Source organism: Budorcas taxicolor, chromosome 19 (genome assembly GCF_023091745.1).
Source record: "Budorcas taxicolor isolate Tak-1 chromosome 19, Takin1.1, whole genome shotgun sequence".
Taxonomy (NCBI): domain Eukaryota; kingdom Metazoa; phylum Chordata; class Mammalia; order Artiodactyla; family Bovidae; genus Budorcas; species Budorcas taxicolor.
In genome coordinates, this window is record NC_068928.1 from 51,217,846 (window position 1) to 51,234,083 (window position 16,238).

Genomic DNA, 16,238 nt, shown 5'->3' on the forward strand with positions numbered 1-16,238 from the left:
TTCCTCAGTCATAGTCACAAGAGCTTTGAACTTCTCAAAAGAGTGATGGCAGGGAAGTAATATGAAATATTCTACTTCAACTCAAGCAAAGAATTTTATAACTAGAGAAGCTTTTTTTTTTTTTAAAGAAAGTCCACTTTCTAGCATGGCCCACCTTGGTACTGAGGACACCACCTCAGTTAGCCAAGATACGGAGAGGAAGCTCCTAGAAACCACGCACACACCTGACCTGGGGGAAAGCGCATCCTGAGCCCTGAGAGGACATCCCCAGCATCCACTCAGGGTCCTGAGTTCATGCCTGGAACTTGGTCCACCAGAGTCAGGTAGATTGGGTCCCCACAGCAAGCCCTGGGCGAGTGAGGTTGCTGAGAGTTGAGGCGGGTGCCACTTACCAGCGCAGGGCGATTTTGATGGGGGTGGTGAGGCATGATGTGAACAGGTCAGCTGGGAGGTCGGGGATCATGGGCAGGAGCTCGTTGGCCTCACAGGCTGCCAGCTGAATGCAGTTCTTCATAGACGGGGGCAAAGGCATCTGGGCCAGTGGGTGGTTTGGGTTAATAGCAGCAACCTGCAGGGGGACAGGAAGGAGAGTGGCTTAGCCGTTGTCCACAACTGGAGACTAAGCCAGAAATGTGACACGAAGGAAAGGACCTGTCGACTGAGGCTTAAGGCTGAGGGGTTCCAGGCCAAGTCCCCTGAAAAGAGGCCCAGCTGTGGGATCCTCTCCTGGAGATGATCGTTAGCTCCAGCCCCAAATCACTCGTTATTCAAGGACTCTTGGGTTATAAAGGCTGGAGGCGGGGGAGCTCCATGAAGACCAGGTGCTGGGGTTTCAGGTGATGATGGCGCCAAGGCGGGCAGATGGGGCAGGAAAGTGCAATTTTTAATCGCTGACGGCTACTTGCTTGTTTCCCAACTTGAAAAGAATGTTTATGCTTCTCAGGTTTTGCTCCTTACTAAGAATCCCCTCTGCATGACTGTTCCTTTCACCTTTGCTATTTCATTTCCTTTTTACAACATTCCCATGAGGTAAGTTTTCTTTCCATTTTAAAAGATCTTTTACAATGAGGAAACTGAGACCCCAAGAAATGATGGGAACTGCCAGTCACCGGGCGAGTCCTGGTCATAGGTGGGGAGGCTGGTCCTGAGCTGAAGTTTCCCCTACCTCATCCCACTGGGGGCCTCCTGCACCCACACCAAGCCTATGACACTAACACGCATGCTCTGCAGGAGCCAGGCCTAACAGCATGCTCAGGTGCACTTTGTAAGTTATACACACAAAGCTGTGTTCACTCATATATCCCTACCACAGATTATGACATGTAAAGTGTTGTCATTATTAATGCTGATAAAACCTTGTTTTATTTCTCAAATAGAAGGCAGTAAAAGTTGTATTTCTATTAATAACCCCTTCTGTTATAGGAATAGCAAGCCCAGAATACACATCAAATTCTAGTATACTTAAAAATGTCAATTTCTCAAGGAATGGGTTTTTTAAAAATTATTGTGCCAAAATACACACAATATAAAACTTACCATCTTATCCCTTTTGTTTGTATGGTTAGTGGCATTAGGTACAACTCACATTGTACAACCATTACCAGAGTGGGTTTTTAAAGCACAGAGAAAAGGGAAGGCAGAATCACGTTTAATCTTCTCCTTGGCTCCGGCGCTACGATCTAAAATAGCACCAGTGAAGCAACCTGCTCCACACAGGAAATTAGTTTCCAGGTCTGCTGTGACAACTCGCTAGGAAGGATGACGGGTCTGGGTGCCATGTGGGTCTGCGGCTCATCAGACCTGAGTCATGCGGAAAGACGTGGAGGCTGCAGATGTGTCAGAGTCAGGGGAGGCTGCCGGAAGTGCTCCACTCGCGTGCTCTGTGGAAGCATGTCCTCCCCGGTTCAGGGGGAGGATGACATCGGCGATGGGTCGGGCTCCGGGAGGGGCACGGAGGGCACAGCTCTGAACAGTGAAAGGGGCACTGGGGAGCTGGCCTGGGACCGAAGCCGACACACATACATCTCGTGAGCATTACCACTAACGGGCACAGATGAGATGACTGCAGGAAACCACTTAGGAAGAAAGAGTTGTTTACATAAAAGCTAGATTCAATATTCTCAAATGCCGTCGTGCTAGTTTCAACTTCTCTGTCTATAATCCGCCTCCACAGTAAATTTACTTTCTGAGAACAGAAGAGCAGGTCCACTGGCCACAGCCCCCAAATGCTGCAGGCCTTCCACCTTCACTGTTGCCTCTCACTGAGCTGCAGACTCAGGCTCTCTGAAGTGAAACAGTCTGTCACATCAAGGCCATCTTTCTCCCAAGACAGAGGGCCCCAAGCAGAGACAAGGGTGCTCAGTGGGCTTAAGGGGACTTCTGCAGGGGTCAGGAGGTCCATGCGCTGTCCTCCGTGGAGGCGGTGCTCCGATGCCCTGACAGAGCCAGGCGGTGCTGTTGGGCAGCAAGTCTGCTCAGTGCCTCTGTGTTAGACCTGCCTGAGGCTGCACCTCGTGGTCCACAGGCACTTGGCCTGGAGCCTCACAAAGTACCTGAGGCAGAGGAAGCCCAGGAGACAGGAACACGACGCAGAAACATCTTCATCCCAAGTCCATTAGAAACTAAATTTCCCAATTCAAAATGGTCATTGATAGAAACCTTGATTTCTTAAACAAGCTCCTTCAAGTATGCTGGTGTATTATTGGCAGAAAGCACTAAGTGTGGCTGCAGATAATCTTTAGTACGGTAACACAGTAATAGTCCCCCAAGGACTCATACCAGACCTGTCATCACCACTAGGCACTCAGAAGGCAGATGAGAGCTCTGCACTGGGGTTAATTAGAATCAGTAACATTTTGTAAAAATGACATTCAAAACAAAGGATTCCAGCAACAATTCACTTTTCAAGCTTCTAACCCAAGAAAACAAACAAAAACAAATTATTTTAACAGGTGAGCTATTTCCTGTATATTGTTTTGGTTTTGTATTTATCTAAGATATTGACCTTTTAACTGAAATTCATCCCTGGAATAATAAATAGCCTGCATGTAAAGCTAACTACTAGTGATTCAGAGAACTTTTCAAAGGCACTCAAGTAAAGAAGCTGGTCCAGCTGGGAGCCGCCACTCACCCTGCAGGGCACACCCCAGATGTTCTTGTACCCAAAGGGGCTTCTCCTGGGGAACCCAGAGGCTCAAACACCAAGAGAACTTTCTTCGTTAAAAGCTCACTAGAGCCTTCTGGAGGATTTGGGAAGGATCCAGAAAAACCCTCAATGCGATACACAGCAACAAGATCCAAGAGAGACATCTGCTACCTCTTCCACACGTGTGGATAATGTAGTGCTCGTGCGTTCAGAGCTCATGGGAAGGCTGGCCACACGGCTCACACAAGGCCTGGAATCACTCGCTCCAGAAGCACGGCTGGCAGGGCTGGGGGTCGCTGGGGGGGCACCTGAATCTCTCATTTCCTAAATAAACCTCTGCCGTCATGCTGCTTCTTTTCTCCATGTACGTATACATGTTAAGAGACAACTTGACAAAAGCACCAATAATTTCAGAGGCGTCTTTAACAAGCAGCTTTCTGAAAATAACATCTACTTGGTAATGATTCCAGTTCTAGCTTAAAGCAACTTTTATTCTCAACTCAGTAACACCTACTTACAGTGGACATTTTTGCAAAGTTCAGAGAGAGATTAAGATCTGTAAACAGATCAGGTATTGCTTGCCCAGCTCATTTCAAAGATATTAATGGAACATCTACCACGCACCAGATACTGTACTTAAAATAGCGGATAAAAAGTGGAAGTAGTAATTTTTAATATATAATTTATATAAATCTCTATGTGTGTGTGTGTGTGTGTGTGTGTGTGTAGTCAGTCACTTAGTCGTGTCTGACTCTTTGCAGGCCCACGGACTGTAGTCCACCAGTCTCCTCTGTCCATGCAATCTTCCAGGCAAGAATCTTGCTCCAGGTTGCCATTTTCTATTCCAAAGGATCTTCCTGACCCAGGGATCGAACCCATGTCTCTTCCATCTCCTGCACTGGCAGATGGATTCTTCATCACTAGCACCACTTGCAAAGCCTGAATTCTATATATATATCAAATATTAAATAGCATTAATAATTTAGAAACAAGTTGCTGGAAACTGAAATTTAGGTCAAGAGAGCAGAGGGAGTCACTCTGTTGCAAGAAGACTTGTAAGGATAACAGGGAAACCCCCAATGTTCCCCACAAAGAGCAGCTAAAGAACATGCTTCACGGTAATAGTCTGTCATGATTATCCTGAGAGCTTACCTAAATGGACCATCCATTGTTTCAAAGCTATTTCATTGTAGCAATCAGTTTCTAAAATGCTGTATAATTATTCTATAACTCAATAAAGATGCTTAGTTAGAAATTACAACGAAATTTCTCCCCAATTAACTCTTAGAGAAGCAACCAAAAGAAGGTAACTCAAAAATTCTCTGATCCTTTACATCACAAAGAGAACTTACGTTTGGGGGTTACTGTGAATGATGCTGCTGAACATCTGTGTACAGGTTTTTGTGTGGACACATGTTTTCAAGTCTCCAGGGTACAAACCTAGGAATGGAACTACTGGGTCATCTACAGCTCCAGGTTTAACGTTTGAGGAATTGCCAGACTGTTTTCCAAAGTGGCTGCACCATTTTACCTTACTTAACCATCTTGATGCGGTGCTATGGTCTGAATGTACATGTTCTCCCCAAATTCATATGCTGAAATCCTAACCCCCAAAGGTGACAATGCTAAGAAGGTGGGACCTTTGGGAGGTGATTAATTTATAAGGCTGAAGCCCTCCTGAATGAGGTTAGTGTCCTTACAAAAAAGCAGCCTGAGAGCTCCCTGTGTCCACATGAGGACACAGCAAGAAGACCAGGCCATGAACTAGGAAAAGGGCCCTCACCTGATCAAGCTGCACCATGATTTTGGTCTGTCCAACCTCCAGGACTGTAAGAACTCAACCTCTGTTGTTTAGAAGCCACCCAGTCTGTAGTATTTTGTTACAGTAGCCCAACTGGACTAGGACAGGCAGGAATTTAAGATTATTCATTTGATACTTTTCCTATTTTCTAACATAAAGATCTAGTGCTGTAAATTTCCCTTTCAATTGCTTTCACTGTATCTTATCAATGCTGACAGGCTGTACACTTCTTTTCTCTTTTTCTGTTTATTTAATTGAAATATAGTTGACTTACAATGCTGTGTTAATTTCTGCTGTACAGCACAGTGATTCAGTTACACACACACACACACACATATATATACACACACACACACACATTCTTTTTCTTATATTCTTTTCCACTACGGTTTATCACAGCATACTGAGTATAGTTCTCTGTGCTACACAGCAGGATCTCGTCTGTCCGTTCTATATATAATACCTTACATCTGCTAACACCAGCCTCCCACCCCTTGGGAACCACGTCTGTCTTCCATGTCCACGAGTCTGTTTCTGTTTCATAGATAGGTTCGTTTGTGTCACTGGTTAGAATCCACACACATATAAGTGATATCATATGGTATTTGTCTTTCTCTTTCTGATTTACTTCACTTAGTATGATAATCTCTAGTTGGAACCATGCTGCTATAAATGGCATCTTTTTATGGCTGAGTAATATTCTATTGTATATATACCATATCTTTATTCATTCATCTGTCAATAAACATTTAGGCTGCTTCCATGTCTTGGCTATTGTAAATGGTGCTGTTTTGAACATAGGGATGCATGTGTCTTTCTGAATTAGAGTTTTTCTGGATATGTGTCCAGGAGTGGGATTGCTGGATCATATGGTAATTTAATTCTATTTTTAGTTTTCAAACATATATTCATTTTCATTCAGTTTATGTACTTTCTTTTATTTCCCTTGAGATTTTTAACCCATCAATTATAGGTTAATTTCTTTTTTCTGATATTTTTCTGTTGTCTTTCTACCACTGACTTCTAGTTGATTTTACTATGGTCAAAGAGCAGGCCTGTGTGATTTCTATTATTTAAAATATGTTGAGGTTTGCTTTATGACCCAGGATCTATCTTGATGGATGCTTCATGGACACTTGTGTATTTTGCTGCTGCTGTTGGAGTGTTCAGTGTCAATTAGAGCTCTGCGACTGATATTCAGCAGATAGGATTGTGCCTTCTGTTTTTTCCCCTTGCAAAAGTCTTACTGTACACTGTTGAAGAGGAATAATGAGAATGAACATCTTTTCCTTGCTTTTGACCCCAATGTTAAGAAAAATCACTTACCCTCTTGTCCCTCCCCTCAAATGGGCTGGTAACTTCCCGCCTGCCCTCTTCCTGTGCATGGCTCTGTGATCACCCAGCTGAGTACTGCCATTTTTCTGGTTGCCACCAGAAGCACCATGGCCTGTGCCACCACAGATCCTTTGCGAGAGAAGATCAGGCCTTTATCTCCATGGCCTCCAGCTGACAGAGGGGGCCCTCCTGATAGGAAGTCAGGCCATGCAGATGAGTTCTGCCAGGAACCACAGCACCCTGCACCCATATCCCATGGTGTTGGTCATGATCTGTGGTCCAAAATATTAAGAGATTTCTGGCATGTTTTAAAATAGACTAAATTAGGAAACAGCATTAAACTCTTAAGACTTAACTTGGAGAAGCTCTCAGTTTTATGATAGCTGCAATAATATACTATATTCATGGATTTGGGTTAATAATTTTTGCTTTATTTCTTTTTACTTTTCATACAAATCAATCAAAGATTAAACATATTCAGTCAATCATAGATATATCTAAGGAAGATAACTAAAGGTAGCTTATTCAAATGTATATTTATTTATCAGACCAAATCTGTAAATGTTTCCTAAACAGCTACTTCATATGAAGCTTTCTTGATAGGTTTACATAATAGGTTTAATAAATACAGCAGACAACACCAATAGAAGAGATACTATGAGACAAGGCATAATTATTTTGTCAAATTAATTGCATAAAAATTTGCTATATGAGGTCATCTGAGAAAGATTTCAGGTGCAGGGAAGTAGAATTTTAGTCACACCCTTAAAGTTGACTGTACTAATGATACACTTTGCTTGTCTGCGGATTTCATTTAATACCACCAGTAGTGAGGGTTTCTGAATTTTTTATGCAGAGAAATCACATTTCTTTTAGCCAGAGTCTTCAAATTCCAGGACTAGGAACAGTACAAGGTGCCAAGAGAAAAGAACTGTTCCCATAAAAATCATAAAAGGGAAGGTGCACAGGAGCTGAGTCTGGAGACACCTGACGTACATTCTGTTGCCCAGGCTGACTGGACTAAATGTAAAAGTGCTCTGCAAACTAGGAAAGGCTGTACAAATAGAGGTAGGCAGTGTCCCTCAGCTAAGGCCTCCGGGTGCTCTGGCCTCCCCTGGTGGTGCCTTTCCACCTTGCATGGCCTCCTCTTTTCCCAGTTCTCAGTGGCAGTAAGGGTCCTGATCTTCGAGAGGCTGCTTTTCTTATCAGTGCTGTTCTGTGACACTTTCCACTTTCTGGTTAGCAAGCCAGCTCCCAGCACCCTAGGAAGCCCACCCTCCTCCTCCACTCATCATTTCCATAATGGCTTCATCTTCTCCAGCGAGGGGCTGAGGGTGGCTGTGTGGAGCCCAATGAAAAGAGTTTCTGCTGTATTTGCTTACAGGTTCACTCTCCTATAAAAAGTGGAAATGGCAGCATTTTTTCTTAATTTACAAATGTGGAGGGGGGAGTGTTTCAACTAGATAATAGGTTTCTTACTGATATTTGTTTTGAAATGTTCACTACTAAGAATTCTTACAGCTTACTATACATAGAGTATAAGATACAGAAGGGTGAACTTGACCAGCCTTTATTTCAAAAAGGGCCTGTCCAGGGTGTGTGTAGAGAAGCAAATGGGGGAGGCACTTCACTGCTGAAGCCTGAGGTGGTACAGGGGTAAGACAAGGCTCACCTGAAGACCTGCCATCAGGACAGCCTTCTGCTCACCCATGTCCTAAAGCCAGGTGTCCTGCAACCACCCCGCCCTAGGAAGCACCTGGAGGTGCTCTTCTCTAAAGAGAGTTACTGATATGTCCGGGGGAAACTAGGGTGGCTAGTGTAGTCGCCGGCTCCCAGAGAAAGAATACTCTCTGGACTGTGGGCAAGCGTGCTCCAGGATAGCCAGCTCCCACCTGCCTGCCCCTCCATGACACACAGCAACAGTGGGTAGCCTCCCTTCATTCTTAAATATGAGAAGCAACAGGGAATCATCATAAGCCTTCTGTAGAAGGGAGAACAACCCAAATAACCCATTTATACAACCCAAATAACCCACAAATTGATACCGGAGGAAATGGAGGTAACTTAGAAAAAAGGACATCTTTTTAAAGTCCATATATTAAAATTTAAAGAAAAAATAAATAAGGTTATCACATCACAGACCTCTTGTTTCCCTACTACCTACAAATGGTAATTATGAAGCTATAGAAGAGAAAGAATGGGAGACATGAAAACACTTGTAACGTGAAAGCTAGAGATGGACAAGCCTGAGCTCCCTGCAGAGTTAGCATGGTGGACCCCTTCTCTGTAGCGTGAACATCCCGACAGCAAGTCCATGGAGAATGCTCACAAATTCACAGACACAAGCTCCATTTAGTAAGCAGTCATCAAGACATATTCCTTATCTACGGATAACCTTAGAATCAACTTGTGACACTCAAAAATCATAGACAGGCATTGTAATACTATAAATATTAACCTTAACACAGAGTTAACTTCTATTTCAAATTCCACAGACATCCACACAATGTGCTGTCTACAATACTAGCAAAGGAACCACAAGGTTTCAAAATACGAATTCTCTAGTTCTATGGGATACACATTTAACATTTTTTGAAGAAACCTAAAGTGTGATGTTAGACATTTTTGTCACCATTAGTTTACATACTTGACATAAAATTTAGTCACAGTGATGACTACATACGTGACGATAATGTCATATATCAGAATGAACAGAGGATTTCAAATGGGTATTTAAGTCACTGTGAATTCAGTGATGCTGCAGGATTACACCTGTTTCTATGAAAATGAGTCTCTGCTGGACAAGGTGCTGAGCTGCTGGATGCTACTGCTGGAGCCAGCAGAAGCGGGTCACACTAAGAAGTTAACCAAATATTGGATCAAAACATGATTCTCAGTACTTCCCTGGTGGCCTTGTGGTTAAGATTCCACGCTTCCACTGCAGGGTGCAAGGGTTCGACCCCTGCTTAGAAAACTAAGATTCTGCAAGTCATGAGGCATGGCCAAACAAAAACAAAACATGATTCGCTTGGAGGTATTGTGAGAAAAGCCTTGTCAAGTGTGAACAGGCAGTAAGAGGCGAGAATGATGCCACCACAGTAATGGCCTGAGCCTCGATAACAGACCCCCCACCCAAAATGTGTCAAATGTCCTTGGGGGAAGACATTGTCCCACCACTGCTATGGCTGCCACCAAGAAACTGTCTGGGCTCCCGCCCCACACCAGTGAGGACGGTCACGCTCAGGAGCAAGTCTTACAGGGACACAGCACAGCTCCATCAGTCTCTGTAAAAGAAGGGCATTCCTTTTCCCACCACCGGACATCAACTCACCTCTCTGCCTCCACAGAGAGAGAGAAAGGCCAAGACTTGACCCCTGCTTCACTGTGGTCCTCAGTGAAGAGAAGGATCATAACTGCTCATGGGAAGTATCTACTGGGAGCAGAACTAACGGATGAAGAAACTAACAAAGGCCATTTCAAAGAGAATCCATCTTAAGATTTAGTCCCTCTTAGAGCTACAAAGATTTTATATCCAAGATAAAAGTTGATGCCAAAAAAAACCAAACCTGGATTCTCTTTCTCTGCCAACGTATATACTGCATATATATGGTGGATATAAATACTCCTCTGGCTTTTATCATGAATGGAGGTAGCTGGACCTCTGGACTCTTATGATGGCTACAACAAGGCCACCGGGCAGACTTCTCAAATACACCTTCTCACCTACCATAAGAAGTAGGGTGAGATTGTTCAGTGAAAAGAGTCTAAAACTCCACACCCAAACTGTCCATGATGAGTGTGGACAGAACGAAGACAATAGCACATGCCATATGGGGGGTGGGTAGGGGGTCGTATATGACCTAGCTTTAACCAATGAGATTCAGCAGAGGTCTCACTTGCTTTCGTAACAAAGAGACAGATGTGAGGGTTCTTCCCTTTCCCCTCCTCATCTAGCCTCAAAATGGAAGAATGTGCTGTAAGCATCAGGATAAAACATCAGAGTGGAAAGACTAAAAACAGCCTGGTTCCCTGATGGTACTGCTGAATAATTAAATCATTTGCCTCAGAGTTCCTAGCAAAAATGACAAATTGCGACTTGTTTAGAAAGCAGAAGTGAGATTTTTCATTACTTACAGCAGTCCAAATGCAAGTGCTTCAAGTCTGAGAAAGATTACTCCTATACATCCTTTCTTAGGTTGCTACTTGAGAATTTGCCCTAGCAGAACAAAGGAGAAAATAAGGAGAAAAGAGACAGAGGTGGAATCTAGGAAACAGTGGATGCATGCAGGAGAACAATAAGGAGAACTCCCAGGAAGACAGTTTTGGAGCAGGCCTGCCTAGAACAGCTGATGAAGCAGGTGGTGGAGAGCTGGAGAAGAAGAAACTTTGGGAAGGGGCATATTTTGAGATTCAATGCTACCCATGCAAATTTGGGAACTGTGGAAATGCTAAAGATCTAATCAAGAAGAAAGACAATCTCTAGGAAAATCAAAGAAACAAACAATTGTAAAAACGGAAAGCACAGCACCCTAGTTAGCCATTCAATGAACAGTATTTACATGGTTGTAATCAGGGAGTTGAAGTTTAATATTTGTCATTTTTTAGGCATACCTTCTTAGTGTATGTACTCATGGGGAGTTAATTATGGTCAGAGACTAGAGAATAATCATAAAAGTACAGATGACAGAGGTTGGGAAGGTCCAGAGGTAAAAGAAAGTCCAAAGAAGCTAAGAACCTCTTAATAAAACCAGAAGATAGGACTGATTATTGACAAAACTATTAGAGAAATAAAAACATAAGCATATGATTTCAAACGGCAAAGGTTAGAAAGTATAGGGAATCCAAATATAAGGACACAACTAAATGACAGTGGGGAAATAGGAGAGGGTAGTCAGTGATCCACTCTCTTCAATTTCTCTTTAGAATTCACAATTTACAATGTACTAATGTGACTTAAAACTATGGGGTAACATGTCTCTAAGTTCTATATAATTTCTCCAATTGTTTAAACAGAATTTACTCATGGCAATTCTGTTTTTGGTTTATATGGTAGCAGAAAGCCCAGAGATAACCTAAACATTATGAATCAAGAAGTAGTAGTATAAGCATATTATTTGCATTTATAGAGATACTCATAGAGGAACTAGAAATATAAACAGTTCAAATAGGTTCCCTATAATAGCAGAGTCTTGGCCAAGGAGGTGTGGGGCCAGGGACTACTTCATTCACCATAAACCCTCAGTATTATTTAATTTTTAATATTATGGCATATACTAATTTAGTAAAAATAAAAACATGTACCTTAAAATAAGAAACACTGAAAGCAAAGAAAACTGAAGCAATATGCAAAGCAATATGACACAATGAAAAACGTAGAGAACGTGACTGAGTGACAGGCACTTTCCTGGCTCTGATGAAGTTTCTGTTGTGTGCAGTAATTTATTCTGTGCTTTCAGAGGCGTCTGCTGCTTCACCTGCAGTTTTCCTTTGAGATGGAAGTCCACAATAAGTAAACCTCCTGCTCCCAGCATGAGCACTGTGCTCTGGAGAACATGAAAGCTGATAATCATCTCTTCAAATTTATGTCACTCATATTTGTTGTTAATGTTTAATACTTGGAGGCTTTCTGGTCCAGGTAACTATTTTCTTGCATTATATTCAATCATTTCTACCCTCTTTATTTTTAAAACTCTGGCACAAACCATTTTACCTGCCAGCTTCTTTCAGTTTCATGTCATCAGCTATCCGATAAAAGTGTTCAAATGTATCGTAAATTTACAAAGAATCTGGCCAACTGGAGACAGGGAAAGAATTTTTTAAAAGAATAAACCTAGGAGCCCACACAGGATTGTGGTTTCTACATCAGATTAAAAAAAAAAAGACTAACATGAACATTAAGATATTAGCTGGGAGCCAATTTTATCATTTTAATTTCCGCTCTTTATGCAAGAGACCGGCTGAACAATAGCCAATAATAGTAAGTGTAATGGAAAATCGAAAGACTTATCTACACTGTAATTAAGAAAAGAATGAAGATTAAAGTTGGAGCTAATTATAAAACATATGGTATAACTTTGCATTGCCATCTATTTGCCACTTCAGATAATGTATTTTTCATTTACTCTCCTCCATGAGGGATTAGTCAATTAAACATTTCACTCTCTCCCCCTAAAAAGAAAAAGATGGATGGAAAACTTTTTTCGTCACACTCAATGAAATGAACAGTTTCTTAGGCTGATTAATCCTTGGCAACATACAGAGAACATATACAGAACCAAGAGAGCAGATACACCAAGTGCTAGAGCATAAACATTTAGTTTCATGCCTGAGAGCGAAATGCTTGCCTTCTGCTGAGAAGGTGGGAGAAGGGCTGTATTTAGCATGTTTTAATTATCAAAGGATGATGTACTGGTCTTTCCTTAACCACCCTGAAGCTCAAAAATTGGGAATAAATATCCGGCCACATTCTTTGGCATTTTTATTTATATATTTTAAATTAAAAAAAATTTTTTTTGCAATATTTATTACTTGATGCAAGGAAAAGCAATTACCTCTTGGTGTTTTGAGTTTTTAGCACTTGTAACATAACCTATCCCTTGGGTAAACAGAGATGGCATGCCTAAATGCAAGGTAAAAATTTAATGCTATAAAACTTGATCTTTCCCTTCCCTTATTCTAGAATGCAAATGATAATATTACTAAAGACAACAACAATAATAACAACTGGTGGCGCTGGGTTCCATTTTCAAGAATAAAGGGCAATTTAATAGTCACTCTGGCGCAAAGTTCTGCGTAAGGGTAATTTATAAAATATTTATAAATTAACTGTATGACATGTTAAATTCTACCAAGTAGAACTTCAAATTTTATTCCTGATACTTCCAGCAACATCCTCAGATGAAATGCAAAAAACATAACATTAAAATTGGATAGGCTCAAAAGGGCTTGAGGAAACATGTTCTCGGGACCATTTCTGTTCTGAATTGAGAATTTCCTGCACAGCAACCAGCTGGAATTCATGACCCTCTGGAGGCTGCAGGATATTTTATTCTCACTCTGTTCAGGCCACAGGATGGAGGCCTCTTAATTGAAACTGCCTCTTCAATTTCTCTTTAGAACTCACTGTTTAATTCAAACATCAAATATTAATTAAAACAACCAAGTAAAACAGCTCTTCACAATCAGAGCACTACACTGGCTCTCCAGTTCTTTAAACAGAAGCCACCAATGGCAGCTATTTTGGTTTGTTTTCTGTATTTAGCCTAGTGGGGTGTTTTTTTTCCCCCCAACACCAAAGACAAAAAAAAAAGAGCAATAACAAAGATGAGAGTGGAGCTGAAGACCATGCCCAGACACAGGCCCATTTCTCTGAGAATAAATGTGTCTGCTTTATTTTCACATTTATCTCGGAGGCAGAGCCCACTGGAGCACAAATCAGCTCTATTAATGTTATCACTTAATTAAAATTTGTATTAAAAATGATGCTGGGTAAAGCGAAATGCAAAATAAGACCAAGAACTTGTCTGGAGTCCCTCCCAAGTTCTTTGTCACGGACCCTGCCACCTTACTCTGAGCATTCTGAGCACCACAGAGAGCTGACTACACCTGAGAAAATAAAAACCACTGAGGGGCTGACCCTCACCCCCAGCTCCCACCCCAGGGTGCCCGGGGCCTCACCTCCAGCTCCTGCTCCCTCTGCAGGGCGAACTGCTTGAAAGACTTGACAATGAGGCCAGCATTGGAGCAGTCGTAGACGAATATGGAGGGGCTACCCATCCACGTCTGCAGGTCGTATATAGACAGAGGGATGTACTGAGTGTAGTTCTGGAAAAGAAAACAGTGCATGTTTGTGACTCACACCTGGAGAAGTCTGCCTGCCCACCAGGACCTGCACCTCCACGAGGGTCCCATCCATGGGACCTGCTGCATATAACGTTCTGCACACTGTAGTAGAACAGCAGTAGTCTAAGCTCCCCACCATCTGCCCGTTTCAATCAGACAGAGGCGGGCAGTGGTCACAGTTCAACCCCGGCTGGAGCTCCTCTCCTCCTCTGTTCGGCTCTCTCCTCTCCTCCCCTTGGGAGCACACCCACTCCACTGAGGGATCTCCTTCCACGTGTCCCATCACGGCGCCTTCACACCCACCCTTCCTCTGCCACCCACCTGCAGTCAAACCACAGCCTTCTCTATAAAGCCCAAGGCTCTGTGAGCTACTCTGTTCACCATCTACTCCAAAGCTTCTCCAGGCTTATATAACAGAACCCACTCCTCACTTACAAAGTCAGCTTGGAAGAGTTGACTAGGTCCTCAGATGTGCAGGGTTTCCCTGCAGCCCCCTTCATTTCAGTCCTACCGGTAAGCGCTTTATCCTTTAGATGACTGAAATCACACTGAAGGTGTACAAGTGGATTTGGCCCCATAAACTTTTTTCAAATCACACAACAGTAACATATTAACATGAATCTGCTAAGTGAAATATTATTCTGGACATGCTGTACTCTTCAGTACTTGAAACCACTCCAGCAATTACTGGTAAACATAGAAAGGAATGGCCTTCATCTCAGCAGAGAAATTATTAAAAATCCACACTCAAAAGTAACATTTTTAAGCAATTCTTCTGCACAGAACACCCCACTTATTTACCGTTCCTCGGGCACTAATGGTTTAAGTGGTGAAACTCCAGCAGAAATCAATTCTGTGCACTTACAAGAAAGGTGACGGTGTTCCCTCAAGGCTGAGCCACAAACATTGTCTCTGGTATTGCCAAGAGGATCATTTCTAATTCAACAGAGAAAACGGGCAGAGGACCGGAAGACCAAACCAGGCCTGGAAAAGACTGCCATCAACGTGATGGCAAAAGCCTTCTTGTTAAGCACTCTCGTCACCAGCTGCATGTGCCATCCCAGACAGGGGAGGACGTGCCAGCAGCACAGGTGTAGTGGGGGTGCAGGCATCTTCGGCACAAAGGGACCACCCTCTGCTTATGCCATGCCATTTCACCCTGCAAAATGCAGTCACCTGGTGTCTTGCTCACTGTCACTGCAGAAGGTTAGAGAACACTTGAATATGCTCTCTCTAAATAAACTCTCACGGAAGGGTTCTAAAGAAAGCAGTTCTTCCTAATGAACCTATAAATGCGGCACCCAATCAAAATACCAGCAGGGGTTTCCTTTAACGGAATTTGACAAGAGATTCTAAAGTTAGTGCTGAAGAGACATTTATAAGAATACCCCTCAAAAACTGTGAAGAAAGAATAACCAGTGGGGACTCATGCTGGCAGATATTAAATACATTATAAATCTCTATTGTAATTACAGGATGCTATCAGGGAAGGAGAGACAAACAAATAAAACAGGAGGCAAAGCCCAGAAATAGACTCACAAATATAACTGTAATGGCAGTAGCATTTTACCCCAGTGAAGAAAGAATGAACAATTCAACAAGTGATTCTGTAAAATCTAACTGATCATTCAATATTGCCATCTGAAATTTCACACACAAAATAATCAGGACAGATTTAAAAAATAAATAAAAAGAGAATAACAGATTTAAAAATTTGTTTGGTGTAAGAAAGACCCTCTTAAACATATGAAAGAAAGAAAAATGTGACAGCATAAAAATTAAATAATTCTGATAAAAGTGCATATCAATGACAAGCAATTTAAGAATGAAGTAGGTACAATGTATGTGACATAGGGTCTGTACTGAGGATATGTGTATATACAAGCTTGTACTGCAAGTCAACGAAGACAAAACAACACACAACAGGCAAAGGCTGCACACAGGCAAGTCACAGAAGAAACATGATGATCAACAATTATGAATGTTTCACTCTCTCGATTAATCATGGAAATGTGAATTACAATGAGAATCATCCATCTATCTACCTATCTTCATCCAGCAAACTGGAAAAAAATATAAAAGGTGAATAAAGCCCCATGTTGACAAGGATGTTCA

At 42.2% G+C, this 16,238-nt stretch overlaps 1 protein-coding gene across 3 annotated transcripts in view; it reads right to left on the minus strand.

Moving 5' to 3' along the window:
- The window catches only part of RPTOR (regulatory associated protein of MTOR complex 1), a 327,706-nt gene that overhangs the window by 159,030 nt on the left and 152,438 nt on the right, over positions 1 to 16,238 (minus strand). For 2 of the 3 annotated variants that reach the window (XM_052657406.1, XM_052657405.1), the window contains exons 5-6: positions 13,959 to 14,105; positions 393 to 568 (exon numbers count right to left, since the gene is read on the minus strand). In XM_052657406.1, coding sequence (XP_052513366.1) covers positions 393 to 568; positions 13,959 to 14,105 — 323 coding nt within the window. The remainder of the gene's footprint in view (positions 1 to 392; positions 569 to 13,958; positions 14,106 to 16,238) is intronic. The other variant, XM_052657407.1, reaches the window with a different exon arrangement.